Here is a 21889-nt window from a genome sequence, read left to right as displayed (position 1 = left end):
GAAGAAAAAGAAAAACTGAGAAAGAAAACAAAATTCAAGCAAATAACAACAGAGAGAATGAGAATGCTATGTTGTGTTTCACACTCTGTTCCCCTGGTTCTCTCTCTGGGTGTAGATGACTCTCTTTGTCACTGAACAAGTGTAACTAGTTTGAATCAACTCAATGCTGAAGAGAGCCACGTCCGTCGGAATTCATCATCATATAGTCTTGTTGTTGCTGTGTATAATGATCTCCTGGTTCTGCTCATTTCACTCAGCATCAGTTCATGTAACTCTTTCCAGGCCTCTTTGAAATCATCCTGCTGGTCGTTTCTTACAGAACAATAGTATTCCATAACATTCATATACCATAATTTATTCAGTCATTCTCCTATTGATGGGATCCACTCAACTTCAGTTTTTTTCACTACAAAGAGGGCTATCACAAACATTTTTGCACATATGTGCTCCTTTCCCTCTTTTAAGATCTCTTTGGGATATAATCCTAGTAGAAACACTGCTGGATCAAAGAGTGTACACAGTTTGTTAACTTTTTTTTTTTTTTTTTGTACACAAAATCCCACCTTTTTATTACAGCACATGGTACTGTCAGATGTGTAAACAAGAGTGTGACAAACGGGAAAATATTGAGGCTGAAGTATACAGTCATGCCATTAACAGTTCCATACTATGAACTTTAAAGATACAAAATCGTCTTTACATTGAAAAACTTTACAATGTTTTGAGTGTTGTTTTGTTTTTCCCCAGAAAGACTTCAAAATGTGCTGCGAACTTCTACAAGCATGAATTAATGGGTTTTTTTTGGGGGAAAGTAGACAACTTGTGATATAATAGCATCTATTAAACATACATAGCAAGAGGTAAAACTATACAGATTAAAAGATATTTCACTACAAGGTCAGTGAAACTGGGGGACAGAAAGCCAAAACTTACATGGTTGTATTTGGTCACAGAGTTAGAAGTGGGTGATATCTTTTAAAAAATTACAGAACATTTAGTTGAGGAAAAATTCATGATGAAATGAAATTTATCCTTCTGTAATAAAAAATTAAAAATTCAGGTTTTTGCTGACTCGATTTATACACAATATAGATTGAAACTCCTCCTTTGACAGCATCAGGAGAGTTGGCAAGAAGCATCACCAAAGTCTTTGGGGACCTTCTAGTAATACAAGCAAAATTTTTCCCCTTAAAACAAAAAAATAAGAAAAGGATCCATATGTCAAATAAGGCAGATGCTGCCTCTTCTCACCAGGCTACCCATTCCAGGGAAGAAAAAGAGGGATTTCCCTTTAGGCCAAGAAACCATTCTCAAATATCTTAGTTTCTTGCCTCATAGAATCTACTTCTTCTTGATACAGTCTCTAACATGATATTGAAAGGGCTTAACAGTCACTCTTCCAGAGTTTAATTGTTTTGTCATTTTCTAATGCAGCTGATGCAATGATGTTTTCTGTAGGGTGACAAGCTGTTGAAATCACAACATCTGTATGGCCTTGTAATTTCTGAACGATCTCTTTTGTCTGAAGGTTCCAAATGTAAACCAGGTTATCTTCTGATCCAGACACAATCCACTTTCCACCAGTGACTGAAAAATTAGCAAAAATGCAGTATTTCTCATTCTTGTGACCAGTGTATGTCTTCAGGCACTTCCCTTTGCTGTAGTCCCATAGCTTAAGAGTGTTGTCCAAAGTTGCAGCAAGAATGTATTTACCATTTGGAGAGAATTTCACAAAAGACACAGGAGGATTATCATCATCAATAAGTGTTTTTAAACATTGACCTGATGCTGTATCCCAGATTCGACAGAGACCATCATAACTACTTGATACTATCAAGGATCCATCACGATTAAAATGAACAGCTGAAACAGGATCAGAATGAGCAGGTAATGTCTTGAGGCACTTTCCTGTTTTTACATCCCATATTCTTACGCTTTCATCAAAAGATCCTGAAACGATGAGGTTGGATTGGGGATTGAAGTTGCAGCAAAAGACATAATTACTGTGACCCTTCAGTGTTTTTAGACACTTTCCAGAACTAACATCCCATATCTTAAGACACAGAAGCAGACACAAGAAGATTAGAATCTGATGACCAGGCAACATCCGAAATTCCCAGTTTGTGCCCAGATATTGTTTTCTCAAATTTTCCATCATATGCTCCCCAAATTTTAATGAGCTTATCTGCAGAAGAACTTGCTAACCATTCTCCATTTGGACTAAACTTTACCGAAGATACAGCTTTAGTGTGTCCTGCTAGTGTGAACTTTAATGCGTAATTTGGCTTTACAGGTGCAGGCTTGCTCTGATTGGTTGATGAGGAAGGTGTAGATTGTGTTTTTGTGGCTTCTGCTTCTGGTTTTTTTTCTTCTGTTGCCATGGTTCTGAAACTATCAAGTTAGACTGAGGCACTGCTTAGGGATGAAGGGATGATCAACCAGAATGCTTCAATAGTGAAAAGAAAATCTGTGTTTGATAATTTGAACCTCCGCTCGGGGCGAAGCCTCATCAGCCGCCGCCGCTCATGAGGAGCGCAGCGCGGCTGGGCCCGGGCGAGGACCTACGACCAAGCGCCCGCCGGGACGAAGTGGAGGTGGCAGCGGCAGCACAAGCTCCTCCTCCAGGCGCCAGGCGGGTAATCAGTTTGTTAACTTTTTGAGCATAGTTCCAAACTGCTCCAAATGATTGGATCCATTCACAGTTCCACCAACAATGTATCAGTGTTCCAGTTTTCCCACCCGGGATATAGATTTTGAAGTCATCTGGAAGGACATGATAATTGAACTAATGGAAACTGATGAGATCACTAGGAAAAAATATTGGGAGTAACATAAGTGTGATGACCTACTCTTAGAACAACAATAATTAAACCTATTCATTGTAATGTTCTCTTCTCTAAAATATAATGGTTCTCTGAGAGAAGGTTTCTTGGGGGGCTGCTGGGAACAGCCTTCCTTTCAGTTCAGTGTAATAATCACCTCAAATTCAGCCAGAAGTTAAAGTCCAAAAATAGCCTGGTTAGCTTTCTTCTTAGGAGCCTATTTCTCTCCTTGGTTCTGAGAGCTTTGCCGCTAGTCCTTTGTCTCTTCCAGCTTCAGCCTCTAGCTCTCTCTGAATCCAAAGCCTCCAGCCAGCACAAAGGTGGAAAATGGAATGAATTGACTCCGCTTCCCAGAAAGTAAACTTGGGGTTTTCTGACTTGTGAATTTCACGAAGTGAATCCTGACTTGTGAATCTCCCAGAGTCTCTAATGGGCTTATCCTTTCATATGCTCTTTTAGAGGTGTGAACTCTTAAAAGTGTGAACTCTTGCAGAACTTTTAGCAAGTACTAAGTACATTAGTGGACCAGAGAACTGCTAAGCACCATGCTAAAGTTACACAACCGACTTAGCACCTTGTAAGAATCCTAACAATTCATAATTCTATTTTAAATCTTGAGAGCTCATTTACAATTTCAGCTATTGCTGTCATGCTATTTGCTACTGTATTGAAAGCCATAAGTATAGAAATGTCCATGATTAGAAGTAAACAAAAGTAGAAAAACCAAAGCAGCCCAGAATTTGGTTCACTGTCTTTAGAGGTAAATTACTAGAATGAAAGTGACCATTACATGACAAATACAATCTAGTAAAACATCTGTTAAGTGACTATTATAAACATAGCTGTCTGCTAGTCTCTAGAAAATCAAAATTTAGATGAAATTGAGTTACCTACTCACAGTTTAGAGAATATTAGAGGAGAAAATATTAAAATAAATAATTGTTATATACAATATTGTGTGTTGAGTACATTAGAGACCTACAAAAGATGAACAAAAATCCATATGTTGTTTTGTCCCATGTCAATCAGAATGTCTTTCCATCATGAAAGCTTGACTTGATTGTAGAGATCAAAGTCAGATTTTATGGTTCCCCTGATGTGATCTTCTTTCTCCCATAAGATTTGGTGTAAATTCTTAATAAAGTCTGGAAAAGGAGTCTTGCTTAAGCTACCAGGTAGTGTAAATTTCTTTAAAATCGAAGTAACATAAATCATGGTTAAAAAAAAAAAAAAACCAAAACTAAATACAAACAAACCTTGTTAATATGGTTAAAAAATTTTATGTCTTGCTGACAGAAAAAATAATCTTGAGAAACAGAATAGGTTAGAAATAGGAATTGGACTGGATATGTGGCTTTATTATATATGGAACTTCTGAAGAGCAAATTTCCATGATCAATTATTGAAGTTTGGTTGGTACATTGTCTATTTTGTGGTTATTGCTGCTACTGTTGTTCACTCATCCAGATCATGTCTGACTCTTCCTGACCTCATGGACCAGAGTATACCAAACACTTCTATCTTCTATTATCTCCTAAACTCTGTTTAAGCTAATGCCCATTGCTTCTGTGACAGCATCTATCTCTATCAACCTCTGCCATCACCTTCTCCTTTTTGCTTTCAGTATTTCTCAACATCAGGCTCTTTGTTTATTTTATATTCTTTGTATTTATAGAGAATTCCCTAAAGTTTAGAGATTTGTTTAAGGTCCTTCTAATCATTATGTTCTAGAGGAGAGAACTGAATTCAGAGGCTGGATTTCCTACATGAGAGTAGATTGAAATATATCTTACTGAAGTTTCAACATATAATTTTATTGATTGAAATTCTATCAACAATGAAACATATGTTCTTTTTAAAAACTATATGTTTTATTTTTTAATTTTTGTAATAAAGTAAGAATTCCCATAACATATGTTCTATATAGCTCTGATAACTGTTCTTTGCCTTATCTGAAGTACATTTGGTCTACTAATCATATGAAATGAGAAAGGAGTGTTAATGGAAATGTACTCCAGATAACACAAATGCATTAAAAACATGCAGTTTTCTTGATGATCCCTCAGTACACCTCCCCACACTCAAAATTTTCCACTGGGTTTATTTTGAATATGCCTGTATACAAAAGACACCTAGAGATGGGAGATAGCTGAGGAAATAAAATGCTGTTCTTAAAGTCAAGATCACTTGAATTTAAATCTAGTCTCAGATATGATCACTAGTCCTGTGATCATGGGAAAATAATTTAACTTTATCTTTATCAGTTTCCTCAATTGTAAAATAGGGATAATAATGTCATTTATTGTCCTGGGCTGTTGTGTGAATAAAAAGATAATACAGACAGTTCTTGCTTTAGTAATATGCATTACAACAAATTCAACTTTATGTAAAGAATTCTAAAAGAAATTTGCATTACAAAAACTCATCAATGTTACCTTTACTGTACAGTAGCCTGCTTTGTCTTCTCTCTCTCTCTCTTTCTCTCTCTCTCTTTCTCTCTCTTTCTGTGTGTGTGTGTGTGTGTGTGTGTGTGTGTGTGTGTGTGTGTCTATTTGCTCCTGCCCCTCAGCCCAGTGTTCCCTGCAGTTTCCCTTTCAATTGGAAAAAAAAAATTCCTACAAGTGAAAGCAAAACAGACTCCAGGAGAAACTATCACCAACAGAGTGGATGGGATCTTAAATTGAGATCTCTGGCTCAAAGAAAAGAAATCTTTGCTCCATGAATGTGTCCATTTCATTTGATTTAGGTTCTTTCCTATGTGTGATTGTGTTCAGTCTCTATATGTCCAGTGATCACTCTTCTATTTTTTTAATCTGGTCAAGTCAGATCTCCATTATATCTGGTCATTGTCCCTACATTCCTCCTCTTGTTTCCTTGTCCTTGGTCCCCACATACTTTTAAACTACATGTCAGTCTTGTTCTGGTCTCCCTCCATAACTTCCTTTTCCACATTATCAGCAAATTCATGTTATATAAAATCATTTCTGGTAGAGGTATACAGAATGTTCCACCCACTTTAACATTAAGTAAAAATTGCCTGTATTGGCAAAACATTTAGCACAATATGGTACATATTAGTATTTAATGCATATTTTAATGCATTTAATAAATGCATATTTTATTTTTTTCCTTATGCACGATATCCCAAAGTATGTGCTATTTTAAAGCTTTAGCTATAGTTTCAACTATAAGAATTGTATATGCTAACAACTTACAAAATATCATTGGGAAATTTAATTATTTAAATCCTTTTATATTTAATTAGTTTTTTGAATTTTCAATAATACACTTTTTATTTTAAATTTTTCCCAAAATTAAATACTTTGTTATTATGCACTGCATGTCTGACATATTCTGGATGACATGTTTTTAGACAACATCGATGGGTGAAAGAGGTGCTCTTCAGTGACTTGGTTACCTGAGCTATCTCCATCACAATTTTTCTTTTCGGGTCATGCCAAAACTGTAATGTATGTGTAAAAACCTCATTCTTTGTATGATCTTAAGACTAGTGATAAAATGCAATCCTTTCAATCACTAAGAATTAGTTGATGGAAAATTTTTTAAACAAAGTTTTAAAAAATTGCCTAGAAAACTGAATAGTACAAAATGGTTATTTTTTTTTTAAAGAAACATATAAACATTAAAAAAATTGAAATAACTTGCTTTATTTATTTATTTTTTTTTGGTAGCACTTATACTTTTGAAGTTATTGAAGCTTAAAACCGCACTAGGATTTTTTTGGGACCTTCTGTTTAAGTCTACTCCCAAAGAAAACAAGTTCTTTGAGGACTGGAACTACTTCATTTTTACTTTGTATGACCTAAAGACTGCCTGACACTTAAAAGGCTTTAATAAATGCTTATAGATTGATTGCACCAAACAATGAGTAAGTCAGTAATAAAATAGGACCTCCATTTTAAAATTGGGAAATATCTTAGAGGTAATCTACTTGAAGCCTGTTCTTTGAAAGATGAGTAGGACCAAAGAATTAAAGTGACTTTTTAGAAGTCCTCCAGATAGTAAAAGCTGACATGGGGACTTCTGGCCAAGATGGCGGAGAGGAGGCACATAGCTGTATAGCTCCATGTTTTTCTCTCAGAATCCATTTCATTATAAGCCTCTGAATTAATGCTTGACTGAAAAAAAATCCCACAAATAGTTACCAAGAGAAGCCATCCTTGAAATTCGCCAAAAAAGATCTGTTTTTGCTCGAGGGCGGGGACGGTTTTAGATTGGGCGCAGGCTGAGGGCAGTGGCAGCGAGAGCACGGGAGGCAGCTCACAGCCGAGCAGACCAGAGGGGGAGTGGGGTGTGATCTCAGCCATCTCTGCGGGGGAGCTTTGCTACAGTATTGGATACATACTTTGCTCTGGCAGCGAGCCAGCAGACAAGCAGAGAAGCTAAAAACACCGGGGGATGAAAAAAACAACCCCAAACAGCTGGAGTCTCTGGGGACCTGGCCACCTCTCCCCCACAGTGTCTCAGCATGCTCTCGGAGTCTCAGAGCGCAGGCGCAGCACAGCCATCACTGTCCTGCTAGTGCCTCGCTGCTGCCCCCGCAGTCTGTAGAGGAAGCTCGGTAATACCACCCAGACCCTCCCCTCAAAAAAGCAGACTCCATTTAGGGTTTTTTTTCTTTTTTTCTTTTTGCTAATTTGTCTTTGATTCGTCTCTGACAAAATGAGCAAAAAATTGAAAAGGACCTTAACCCTTGATAGCTTCTATATGGATAGAGAGCAGACTCTAAACTCTGAGGAGACTAAAAACAGACAGTCTCCAGGTGAATCCCCAAAGGAGGAGATCATCTGTTCCTCAGCACAGATGAACCTCATAGAAGTAATTAAAAAGGCTCTCACAAGAGAGCTAGAAGAAAAGTGGGAAGAGAGGGAGGGTTGGCAAGAGACTCTGGAGAAGTCATCCCACTCATTTAAAGAGAGAGTGGATAAAGAAATAAAATCTTTGAAAAATAGGATTAGTGAACTGGAAAAAGATATTTAAAAAGTGAGTGAAGAAAATACTTCATCGAAAATCAGGTTCGAACAAATGGAATTGAATGACTCGAGGAGACAAGAAGAATCAGTCAAACAAATCCAAAAAAATCAAACAATGGAAAAGAATGTGAAATACCTTCTGGGGAAGACAACAGACCTGGAAAACAGATCCAGGAGAGACAATCTGAGAATCATTGGACTCCCAGAAAAGTATGATGAAAAAAAGAGCCTGGACATTATTTTCCAGGAAATTATCAAAGAGAACTGCCCAGAAGTCATAGAAACAGAGGGTAGAATAGACATTGAAAGAATTCATCGATCACCTACTGAAAGGGATCCTAAAATCAAAACACCAAGAAATATAGTGGCCAAATGCCAGAACCCTCAGACGAAGGAAAAAATATTGCAAGCAGCTAGAAAAACCCAATTCAAGTATTGAGGAGCCACAATAAGGATCACCCAGGATCTGGCAGCATCCACATTAAAGGATCGAAGGGCCTGGAATATGATATTCCGAAAGGCTAAGGAACTTGGTATGCAACCAAAAATAACTTACCCAGCTAGAATGAGCATCTTTTTCCAGGGAAGAAGATGGATATTCAATGAAGTAAGCGAATTTCACCTATTTTTGATGAAAAAGCCAGAACTTAACAAAAAGTTTGATCTACAAATATAGAACTCAAGAGAAATCTAAAAAAGGTAAAGATTAATCTTGGGAACTATATTTATGCTATAAAGATGTATAAAAAATACATGTATACCTTATTCTAGAAACTAGAAACAGAAAAAGGGTAAAGTGGGGGTGCTACATCTCATGAAGAGGCATAGGAAACCTATTATATCTGAGAGAAAGAATGGAGGGGGATGAATATAGTGGGTATCTTACTACCACTTTAATTGGCTTTAAGAGAAAAATTTTAGACATATTCAATTTATGGTGAAACTTCTCCCACCTCATTGAAAAGTGAGACGGGAAAAGTGAAAAGGGAAGGAATAAGCTAAGTTGAAGGGAATACGGAAACTGGCAGGGAAAGGGGTAAGATAGGGGGAGGAACTCTAAGGGGGGAGGAGGGATACTAAAAAGGGAGGGCTGTGAGAAGCAAGTGGTGCTCACAAGCTTAATACTTGGAAGGGGGGAAGGGGGAAAGAAGGGAGAAAAGCATAAACAGGGGTTAACAAGATGGCAAGTAATACAGAATTGGTCATTCTAACCATAAATGTGAACGGGGTAAACTCCCCCATAAAGAGGAAGCGGTGAGCAGAATGGATTAAAAGCCAGAATCCTACAATATGTTGTTTACAGGAAACACACCTGAAGCGGGGAGATACATGCAGGTTAAAGGTAAAAGGTTGGAGCAAAATCTACTATGCTTCAGGTGAAGTAAAAAAAGCAGGGGTAGCCATTCTGATCTCAGAGCAAGCTAAAGCAAAAATTGATCTAATTAAAAGAGATAAGGAAGGGCACTATATCTTGCTAAAGGGTAGCATGGATAATGAAGCAATATCACTATTAAACATATATGCGCCAAGTGGTGTAGCATCTAATTTCTTAAAAGAAAAATTAGGAGAGCTGCAAGAAGAAATAGACAGCAAATATAATAGTGGGACATCTCAACCTTGTACTCTCAGAATTAGATAAATCAAACCACAAAATAAATAAGAAAAAAGTCAAAGAGGTAAATAGAATACTAGAAAAGTTAGATATATTAGATCTCTGGAGAAAATGTAATGGAGACAGAAAGGAGTAAACTTTCTTTTCAGCAGTTCATGGAACCTATACAAAAATTGACCATATATTAGGACACAAAAACCTCAAACTCAAATGCAGTAAGGCAGAAATAGTAAATGCATCCTTTTCAGACCACGATGCAATGAAAATTACATTCAATAAAAAGTCAGGGGAAAGTAGACCAAAAAATAATTGGAAACTAAATAATCTCATACTAAAGAATGATTGGGTGAAACAGCAAATCATAGACATAATTAATAACTTCACCCAAGAAAATTTTGATTATATCAAATTAAAAAGCCTTTGTACATACAAAACTAATGCAAACAAGATTAGAAGGGAAGCAACAAACTGGGAAAACATCTTCACAGTTAAAGGTTCTGATAAAGGCTTCATTTCCAAAATATATAGAGAACTGACTCAAATTTATAAGAAATCAAGCCATTCTCCAATTGATAAATGGTCAAAGTTTATGAACAGACAATTTTCAGATGATGAAATTGAAACTATTACCACTAATATGAAAGAATGTTCCAAATCATTATTGATCAGAGAAATGCAAATTAAGACAACTCTGAGATACCACTACACACCTGTCAGATTGGCTAAGATGACAGGAAAAAATAATGATGAATGTTGGAGGGGATGCGAGAAAACTGGGACACTGATGCGTTGTTGGTGGAGTTGTGAACGAATTCAACCATTCTGGAGAGCAATCTGGAATTATGCCCAAAAAGTTATCAAAATGTGCATACCCTTTGATCCAGCAGTGTTACTTCTGGGCTTATATCCCAAAGAGATACTAAAGAAGGGAAAGGGACCTGTATGTGCCAAAATGTTTGTGGCAGCCCTGTTTGTAGTGGCTAGAAACTGGAAATTGAATGGATGCCCATCAATTGTAGAATGGCTGGGTAAATTGTGGTATATGAATGCTATGGAATATTATTGTTCTGTAAGAAATGACCAGCAGGATGAATACAAAGAGGCTTGGAGAGACTTACATGAACTGATGCTAAGTGAAATGAGCAGAACCAGGAGATCACTTTACACTTCACCAACGATACTGTATGAGGATGTATTCTGATGGAAGTTTCTTTGACAAAGAGACCTAACTGAGTTTCAATTGATAAATGATGGACAGAAGCAGCTACACCCAAAGAAAGAACAGTGGGAAACAAATGTGAACTATTTGCATTTTTGTTTTTCTTCACGGGTTATTTTTACCTTCTGAATCCAATTCTCCCTGTGCAACAAGAGAACTTTTTGGTTCTGCAAACATGTATTGTATCTAGCATATACTGCAACATATCTAACATATATAGGACTGCTTGCCATCTAGGGGAGGGGGTGAAGGGAGGGAGGGGAAAAATTGGAACAGAAGCGAGTGTAAGGGATAATGTTGTAAAAAAAAATTACCCTGGCATGGATTCTGTCAATATAAAGTTATTATAAAATAAAATTAAATTAAAAAAAAAGCTGACATGGTTCTTTAAGAGTAAATTAATTTTTTTTTATATTCATTAATTTGATCCTCATGAAAACTCTGTGAAATAAGTAATGCAGGTGTTATGCCAATTTTGTGGATGAAGAAACTGAGGATAAGACATATCAAATGGCTTGGTTGTGGCCACATAATGGATGGCAGAAATGGATTTGAATCCATGTCTTCCTGATTCTAACTACAGCTATCTCTCCTTTAAGACATGTTGTCAGTGTGAGGGTTCAAACCCAGATTTCATTTCTAAATCAATGCTTTTTCTATTGGACAATACTGCTTTATGTTGACTTTTCAAACAAGATTTTAGAAGGCAGGACAGATTGTCAACTTACGTTTCCACATGGAGAAGGGAAGCTTGCTATTTAGTTTAAAACAGATTGTAGTAGACAGCAGAGATGCATTGAAAAAAAATCATTGAGAATTATTGGTTTTTCATTTGAGATATACCAGAAGATTCTACTTTGGTATATGCTCTGTATATCAGCAAAAATGATTAAATTTAAGCAAAGAGAAATTTGAATAATCAAGAAAGAAGTATTATGCTGTCATTAAAATCCAACACCATTGACATATTATTACTGGAACTTTCACAACAATCTGTGGCACACTCACAATAAATGACTTTTTTTTTCAGCCTGTCAAATACTTCAACTTAGTTTTGGCATTTAATCTACTGGAAAAGCCATTTATTTCTATGTATACCCCTGCAGCCATAAACATTATCCCTTAAGTAACTTTCCTATTGAATCCAAATTGAAGATGCAGTTAAGCATATTTAGGTCACTTCATTTGAAATGTTCTCAGAATATGTGTAGAGAATTCCAATCAAACTTGATAGCACAAGATCTGGTAAGAAAACTGACCAGGGATAGAGCAGAGGTCAGAGTTCTTATTTTTTGTGCCTTGAGCCTCTGGAAGAAATTTCTCATGAGCAGTCATATGCAGTGTTCACTGTATTTTAGATTGAGGAGAGCTGTCACTTGAATTGATAGTTAATGTTTTGTTCTATCAATACCAGAGCATAACGCTTCCACACAGTACCCCAAAAAGCAGTTATTCTGACATTAACTCTCATCTCTTTGTTCATCACATCCACAAGTACAACCGATGCCACTGGATGCACAGATCATATTTACCTGCAAAAGACAAAAGGATATCTGATAGCTATTTGTCCAAGAAGAAAAGAGTATAAAGTATCTGTTGACTCTATTGAGCCTTTCCTTTACCTCTAGGAGAAGCCCCATGTGATGAGAACCATCCCATATATTCTCTGAAATCAGGGGGTCCTTTTTGTCTATCTTTTTTTCCCCTGACTCCCAAAGAATAAAACAGTAAAACTTCAGTACAGATGTAAACAGGAAGTCAAAAGCATAAAGCAATCACTATGAAAATGCTAATAATAACAATAATCACTGGTTTTATAACTCATCTGTTCATAATACTCTTTAGAATATGAATTTCTCAATCCTCCATTTTCTTGAATGCCATACTTTAATCTCTTTTTATTCCCTATCTTAAAATCATATAATGTCACAATAGGCAATTTTCATCACAGATACTATTTTATTCTATTTTCCCATCTCATCATCATGATTTCTTTAGTTCACATTGCTAGACTGAAGGCTAGGCATATTGTCTGTTGAATAAAGATAGTGAGTTTAAGATCCCCCAAATCTCCTTGATTAGAAGCAAATGAATCCACATATACCTCTGAGTTTCTCTAATGATTCATATTGATGTTGGATTCCCATCTACATGTCTTTTTCATTATCTGTCTAGTTTTATCTATCCATATCGTGGGCTTAGAATAACTTTTTATTTTATTATTTTTTAACCAGGTATTTTCACCACAACCAGAATTATATGTGTTGTACAAATGTTCTTATGGATGAATTGTTTATCCTACAAATATATATGTCAATATATTCAAACATAAATGCATGCACATGTACACGGCTGGTAGGGTTGAGAAGTGGTTATTTTTAGTGAATGAATTATGAATTTTTTGGAATCAAATATTTAATTAACCAAAACATTAGTCAGGATTAAAATTTTCTCTTAGACTTAATTTATTGCCAAAAATAGAATCTGCTCATCAGAATTCTGAAGGACTTTTTTTCTTCAAATAGCAAATACTAAATAAAAATGACAAGCAAGAAGGCATATAAATTATTAACCTTAATGACAATAGCTATCTACTATCTAGCATGGGAAACAGTAGAAGGCAGAAAAGTCAGCTTCCTATTTGTGTGATGTAAGGGGACTCAGAGCAGCACCCAATCCACAACAATAGATTCATTCCTTTGGACACTGAAGGTATTAGAAGCAAATCCTTGCATACCAGCTAAGATTCAGTAGTCAGCTAACCCTTAATGAGGAAGTAGCTGACAGCATCAAAAGTATACCACATATGATTGAGACATAAACTAGAAAGAAAGGAAGGGGAAGCAAGGAAGAATCATAGAATTTCAGAATACACCATTTAGTGTAACATGAATTTCATCTAAAACATTCCCTAGACTTTTCTTGAAAGCTTACATTGATGGGCAACTCAAGGCCTCCAAATATAGCACATTCTACTTTGAAACAGATCTAATTATTTGAAAATCTTTATATTCAGTCAAAATTTGCTTCTCATAGGGATAGTGTGGACGTGAAGTCAGGAAAACTTATATTTCTGAGTTCAAATCTAGTCTCAGATACTTAATAGCTTTGTGACCTAAGCAAGTTATTTCATTTTCTTTGTCTGAGTTCATTTGTAAAATGAGCTGAAGAAGTAAATGGCAAATCATTCCAGTATCTTAAACCCTAAATGGGATCATGAAGAGTAGAATATGAGTGAAAAACAAGTGAACATTAACAAAGTACATCAATTTCTCCTAATTCTATCTCCTGAAGAATGGGATTAATCTCATTTCCATAAAATATTCTTATTATCAGATGATACACCTCCTTGGAGTTTTATTTCTCCTGTAAGATAAAAATATTCCACTTCTATTCCATACTAATATGACATAAGCATAAGATAATCTTTCATTGATTGTATTTCAGTGGGCATTCTCAGATTTATTGATGTTGTGCCCAAATTATGGCATTCAGAATTTAATAAAAATGCCAGATGTACTTTGGATATCTATAGGGATATTATCTTCTCATTTCTGGAAGCTATGCATGTTTCAATGCACTTCAAGGCTACATTACTATTTTTGACTGTCATATCATAATGCTAAATCATTTTGAGGTGATTGTTCAGTAATATCCACATTTTTTCAGAAAAAAAATAACAACAAAACTATTGTCTATTCATGCTTCCCTCAGCTTATACTCGTAAAGTGTTGGTGGTAATAGTGATCTTTATCCCAAGTGTAAGATTACATTAATCCCTATTTTATGACTTTTTATTAGATTCAGCCCACTGCTCTTGCCTGCCAAAAGTTATTTATATGGAAATTCTGTCATTCATAGTAATAATAATAATAATAACAAAACATTTATATAGTGCCTACTATGTTCTAGGTACTGAGTTAAGTATTTTACACATATTCTTATTGGACCCTAACTTTAACCCTTGGAGCAGGTGTTATTATTATCTTCATATTACAGCTGAGGAAAGTGAGTCAGTGACTTTTTTTTGGGAGGACATCTGAGATTTTCACAAACTGACTTTTCTTCTATAGATTCTTATTCCATGGAATCTTGTCAATTTTTCCTCTTAACACTTTGAAATATGTTTTCCACAAGCAAGTAATAATATGCCTGGTTTCCTTTCCTTTCTCTCTCTCTCTCTCTCTCTCTCTCTCTCTCTCTCTCTCTCTCTCTCTTTTAACCAGACTCTGTGGCCACTTTCCACTAGATGTGTTATATGTATATTCCTGTGTGTTTAATAATTGTCTTTTTTGGAGGGAAAAAGGAAAGTATTCATGATACAATTTTAATTTAATTTCAATTATTCATATTTTCTCCATCACTTTCTTAACTCTATACTATAAACAAAACAATAAATCAAGTCCTAAATTGCAGCATTTGTTAATTTCCCAGATTTAAATTCTCACACTAAACATTTATTTTTAAATTTTTTTTATTTTTAAAACATATGCACAGATAATTTTTCAACACTGACCCTTCCATAGCCTTTTATTTCAGATTTTCCCCTTCTTACTCCCACTCCCTCCCCCTATTTTGCAAGCAATCCAATATATGTTACACATGTTAAAATATATGTTAAATCCAATATGTGTAAACATGTTTAAACAATTCTCTTTCTCACACTAAACATTTAACAATTGACTCAGAGGCTGTCTTGAACTGTTCTATAATGTCACTATTTTTATCTAGGTCCCAACACTTCTGTTCCAGTAACCAGTTTTCCCTTGTTACCAAGAATAAGGGTATTTTGGCTACTCTACTGTTTTGAAGTTGCCTTTAATGCAAATCCAGGTGTTAGCTGCTCTATTTTTTTTTAGAGGAAGGGGTTGGTGTGGAGAGAGAGGGACAGAGGAGGAGACAGACAAACACAGAGACACAGAACAGACACATCAACATGGGACAGAGACACAAAGAAATGACTTCAGAGAGATAGAAATTGATAGAATCGCAGAGACAGAGAGACAGAAACAAAGAGAAAGTCAAATAGATATAAAAGATAAAAGGAGAGAGAGGGAAAGATATAACTATACAAAGAAAGACAAGTAACAGGGTGAATAGAGAGAAATGGAAAGAGAGTCAGTGATACAGAAAGAGAGGAGGAGAAAGATGGAGAGAGAAATAGAAAGACAGGAACAGACAGAGAGACAGAGGTACACAAAGAGTTCAGACTCTTGCAGATCAGATGCCTGAATAATTGAAGCAACCCATTACTACCATATCATGTCGCTCAGGAAAACGATCTGCTTCCCAAACTATTCATATATTTCTTTCTTTTCTAAGTGGTTTGTAGTATGATTAAATTATTTGTTTCTCCTTCCATTATTTTCCACGCAAATATTCTCCATAATGTTTTCTCTAAGTGGTTCCTGGATTTCCTGACAGGAGAATACCATTTTAATATACCATGCCTCTCCTTTTTTTCTTTCTTTTTTTAAAAAAAATGTATTCATCCAAAGTCATATTTATGTCATGGGCTTCATTCAATCTAGACTCACTGATAACCATGGGGACAAATTTGCCTCATTTCATTAGAAATTCATTAGAAATTAGAAATATAGAAATGTAGAAATATATATCTATTATATCTATAATATATAATTGCATAAAATAAAATATAAGAGAAGTCAATTATATTGAAATAGTTCTTCAAATGTTTATTATAACAACAATTTCATGGATTCAATATAAATCCCATAGATATTGTGTGTATGTATCTAGTTCATCTTGTTTATTACCTAAATTTTTGGCATTTAGAAATACATGTTTGAGGCTTTGTGTTTAGATTTAAGTTCTTTTCTTAAGTTTCTTTACCTTTGAATTTGTGTTTCAACTTTTTTTCTTCTTTTATCATAGTTTTAACATAGTTCTCTAACAGACATAATTTACTGTATACACAGTCTGCTTTTACTCTTCCCCATTCTTTTTTAGTTAAACATCTCTTGAATTAAATGTGTAAGAAACGAAGCAAAATATATTCTTATCAGAGTCAAAGAGCATTACAATTCTAGGTACGTATTATCTAGTTGGTCTTATTCCTAGATGTTAAGGCACAAACCAAGATGTTTAAATCTTATTTTCATTCATCATCTTTTTAACTACATTTTTCCTCTTTTTTTGCATAGAAGTGGACAATAAGGGAAATATCACCTGTATCTTCTTGAACTTTATGGACTGCTGAAGATACAGTAATATTTTCTAGCCTCCTTCTAATAGTATTTATCTGTGCCCACATGAATCACCAGAAGTGTGTAGTATTCATACATAGTGACAAGTCTTGGAAAAATTGTCCTTAAATGTCTCTCAGGAAGACAATATGTTTTTTCTATAATCTGTATAAGGTTGAAAAGAAGCTGTCTCAACTTCCCCAAAAAAGGGATTTCCCAACCTTCACTTCTATTCTTTTCTTCCTCTTTTTTCTTTTGGATAGTTTCTCACCAGATATCTTTTGTGTTTCTACTTTATGATTTATTGGAAGATAAATAGTTGCTTTTTCCTCTTAGCGTCCAGCTATGTCCTCTTCAGGAAGAATATCAATTATTTATAATCTCTAAATATACAAGTGTCCTTTTCTTTTCTATTCTCTAGATGAGGTCTAACTTAGGAAGAGGACAGAAGTATCATCTCATTTATTATAAACAATATGTCTTTAAATCAAGACGCTTATAAGAGAATGGGAAGGATCCAAATGGAAACTTTATTTATATGATAATTTTGAAGAATTTGGTGTGTATTTGATTTTGGAAACAAAAATCCTGCTGATAATGTCCCTCATTATAACCACATTTTAATAATAAAGCTGAATGAATGAGGATTTATATTTCAATTCTTTTTCATTTTTCCTTAAAGTAATATTCTGGAATTAGGAAGTGGTAGAGCTGAAGAAGCTAGAGCATAAGCAGGGAAAGCAAAATATAAAAAATGTAAATAGTTTTGGAAGGTAGAGGAAGATGTTCTGAGATCAAGTAGTTCACTGTCGTTGTGGTTTGCAAGATTCTTCACTTTGAAAACATATTTTCCTTCAAAATTATGAATATAAATAATACATAAAAACTCAGGAAGATATATGAGCTAATGCAAAATAAAATAAGCAGAAACAGAAAAATAATAGACACAGTGACTACAACAAAGCCATTGCAAAGAATAACTGAACTTTGTATAATTATAAAATCTAAGCTTAGCCCTGAAAAAAAGATGAGAAAGTATATCTCTTCTTTTGTGCAGAGATAAGAGAGTTTGGGTGTGTAATATTTCATATTCTGGCAGACTCAAATGATATGTGGGTTAGTTTTGTAGCTGTCTTTTCTTCTTTCTTTTTTCTCCTTTTTCCTTTCTTCTTTCTTTCCTTTCTTTTTCCCTTTCTTTCTTGTTTTTGTTTTTGTAACAAGACATAGTTCTCTGGATATTTGAGAGACAAGGATATAGTTACAAATAAAATTGTTATCAAAACAGAAATTATCAATAAACACAAAATTAATTCTTCCTATAGAATCATCTTTTGTTAATCACCAGGTATTAATCATGAAGCTATGCTTAACTTTTCATTCTTTCTCACTGCTCCATTCTCTCAGATCTAACCATTTGCCAAGTCTTGAATCAAGTAGAGATTTGAGAAGGAATTATATTTTGAGACTCTTTTATGGATACTGGAACCAGTTCAACATCTATTATTAACAAGGATACAAAGGAGGGAAAAAATGTTCTAAGCTCATTCCCAATGAAGAATGAAAAGTTTTTTTTTTTTTTGAGGATAAGGGATATTTTCATTTTTTTGCCTTTGTATCTGTACCCAACACAGTGCCAGCTTATTGCTTAATAAATGATAGATGATTTAAATGGAATCCAAAATTATTCATTTAAATAGCTTAATCCTTTATGTCAGGCTTTGTGGTTTGTAAAAGATTTTTAATAGATTATTTCATTTGAATCTCTTAAGAACCTTGTGACATTGCAATATGTGTTATTATTTCTAATTCACAAGGGAAAAAGCTGTTGAGCACAAGATTAAACAACATGTGAAAGATAATGAAGAATTGGTATTTAAATTAATGTCTTCTGAGACTTCTGGGGGGAATAGCCAAGATGGTGGAATAAAGTCAGGAAGCTGCTGGAACTCTCTCAGTTTTCCTTGAAAACCACATGAACAAAACCTCTGAACAGAGTCTGATGCAATGAAACTACTCTCCAGCACAAGATAGCGTGGAAAAACTTCAAGAGCGTTTCATTGGGATGAAAAAGGTGTTTAGCCCTGCTCAGACAGATTCTGGGAAAGCCAATGAGAAGGTCTTAACCCACAGCAAATCAGCAATTAAGTCCCTCAGTCCTTGCTCAGTAGAAGAACAAATTAGTGAGGCAGCTTCCAATTCCAGGTCAGAAACAGACTCTGGGAAACCAGGCTGTTTCCTGAAAAGAATAGGCAAAGCTACCCACTACAACACATAAGGGGCCCCTGTGTTCAAAGCTTAATCATAAAAGCAAAAAAGAAAAAAAAACTACCAAAAGAAAAGGAAAGAAAATGAGCAATAAACAGAAAAGAACCTTGAACATAGAAAGCTACTATGGTGATAGAGCAGACCAAAACACAAACTCAGAAAGGACAGAATGCTCACAGAAGAAATCTCAAAGAGTGAGACAAATTGGTCTCAAAGAGTCTTCTTGGAAGAGCTCATAAAAGACTTTAAAAGGCAAATAAGAGAAGTAGAAGAAAAAATGAGAAAGGAAATGAGAGGTATGGATGAGAAAGTCAACAGCTTGGACAAGAAAAAAAAAGTCTGAAAAGGCTTTTTAAATAGAATTAACCAAATGGAAAAAAGAAATACAAAATCTAACTGAAGAAAATCACACATTAAAAACTAGAATAGGACAAATTGAAGCTAATGAGTTTGTGAGACAGTAAGAGACAGTTAAACAAACTAAAATGAATGGGGGGGAAATGGAAGAAAATGCAAAATACCACATTGGAAAAACAGTTGACTTGGAAAATAGCTCCTGAAGAGACAATTTTTAAAATGATTGGCCTACCTGAAGGGCATGACCAATGAAAAGCCTAGATAGCATTCTAGAAGAGATCATTAAGGAAAACTTTCCCAATATTCTAGAAAAAGAGGGAGGAATATTGATTGATAGAATCCATCAATCACTTTCAGAAAGAGATCCCACAAGGAAAATCTCAAGGAACATTGTTGTCAAACTCCAAAACTAAAAATACTGCAACCTGCCAGAGGGAAAAAAAAAATTAAATATCAAGAAGCAAAGTCAGAGTTACCCAGAATCTGGCAGCTTCTACAATAAAGGATCAGAGGTCCTAGAATACCATATTCTGGAATACACTCAGGGTTACAATCAAGAATTAACTACTCAGTGAGATTCAGCATTATCTTTCAGGGAAGGCAATGGAGATTTGATGACATAAGAGACTTTCAATCATTTCTATTGAAAAAACAATGAAACATAAAATTTAATCTACAATCACAGGACTCAAGCATAGAACAGTAAATAGGGGGAAATGTATATTTTTAAAAGCTTAAACTGTTTACATCACTAGACAGGAAAACAATATCTGTACTCTTGAGAAATATGTCTGTCACTGGAGCAGACAGAGACTGTGGTTTGAGGATGTGATTGTGAATGGACTCTGATGTGTTAACATCAAAGAAAAAGACATTAAGAGGTGGGAAAAGGTCTGTACTGGAAAAAAATGAAAGAAGAGGTAAAATGAGAAATTTAGCTCACATGAAGAAGTACAAAAGATCTGTTACAATTGAGGGAAAGAAAGCAAGGGAATGAGCACAGTCTGAAGCTTGATCTCATCAGTTTTGGCTTTAAGAGAGAATAAATTGATTTTTATTTGAGTATAGAAATTTATCTAACCCTATAAAGAATTTGGAATAGAAAGAGGAAAAGAAAGAAGAGACAGGATAGAAGGAAGGGCAGAAATATTAGGGGAAAAAGTAAGAGAAAGGGGGAAGGGATGATGGAAGACAAGGTAGTGGGAAGAGTGAATCAAAAACACTATTAAGATAAGGGGAAGGGATAGTAGGAGATAAGGTAATAGGTGAGGTGAATAAAAAACATTAGTAAGAAAAGGGGATGGCAGGAAATAAGACAGTGTATGGGTTAGATTAAACAACCACAGTAATAAGGACAGAGTAGAAAGAGAGAACAAAAATTTACAGAATGGAGGGAATACAGAATTAGTAATCATAACTATGAATCTGAAAGGGATGAACTCTCCCATGAAACAGAAGCAAATAGCAGAGTGGCTTAAAAATTGAATCTTATAAGTTGTTTACAAGAAACACAATTGACACAGAGAGACAAATAAATGAATAAATATAAGAGTGGAACAGAATTTATTATGCTTCAACTGAAGTAAAAACAAAAGAGTAGGGGTAGCAATTCTGATCTCAGATAAAACAAAAGTAAAAATATATCTTATTAAAAGAAAAAAGGAAGAAAAGTACCTCTTGATAAAGGGTACCATAAATGAAGTACTAACACTGCTAAATGTGTATTCACTAAGTGGTAGAGCAGGCAAATTGTTAGAGAAGATTTTAAGCCAGAAAGAAATAGAAAGCAAAACTATTCTACTGGAGGACCTCAACTTTCCCCTCTCAGAATTAGGCAAATCTAACCACAAAATTAACAAGAAAGAAACTAAGAAGATTAATAAGATCCTAGAAAACCTAGATATGATGGCCCTCTGGAGAAAACTGAATAAGGACAGAAAGGAATACATCTTTTTCTGGGCAGTACATAGCACCTACACAAAAAACTGACTAATGATAGACTAAAAACCAATTGGAAATTAAATAATCTAACTCTAAAGCATGAGTAGGTGAAACAACAAATCACAGAAACAATCCATAATTTCATTCAAGGAAATTACAATAATGAGCAACATACTAAAACCCATGGAATGGACCCACACTAGTTCTTAGAGAAAATCTTATATCTTTAAATACCCACATAAATTGAATAGATAAAGAAGAGATCAATGAATTGGGCATACAATTAAAAAAGCACAAATTAAAAACTCCCAATTAAATGCCAAATTAGAAAATCTGAAACTCAAAGAAGAGATTAATAATTTAGAAACTAAAAAACTATTAAACTAATAAACAAAACTATGAGTTGGTTTTATGAAAAAACCAACAAAACAAACTTTTGGTTAATTGATTAGAAAAAAGAAAGAAAAAACCAA

At 34.8% G+C, this 21889-nt stretch overlaps 1 protein-coding gene across 1 annotated transcript; it reads right to left on the bottom strand.

Moving 5' to 3' along the window:
* Nucleotides 1-982: 982 nt before the first annotated feature.
* Nucleotides 983-2622, bottom strand: LOC127546276 (WD repeat-containing protein 5-like). The gene is given in 2 exon segments (XM_051973480.1): nucleotides 983-2063; nucleotides 2065-2622. Coding segments are annotated over 2 exon segments (996 nt in total). The 5' UTR covers nucleotides 2382-2622; the 3' UTR covers nucleotides 983-1384.
* Nucleotides 2623-21889: the final 19267 nt, after the last annotated feature.

The sequence above is a fragment of the Antechinus flavipes genome, chromosome 2 (assembly GCF_016432865.1).
Source record: "Antechinus flavipes isolate AdamAnt ecotype Samford, QLD, Australia chromosome 2, AdamAnt_v2, whole genome shotgun sequence".
Taxonomy (NCBI): domain Eukaryota; kingdom Metazoa; phylum Chordata; class Mammalia; order Dasyuromorphia; family Dasyuridae; genus Antechinus; species Antechinus flavipes.
This window is presented reverse-complemented; position numbering and strand designations above follow the sequence as displayed.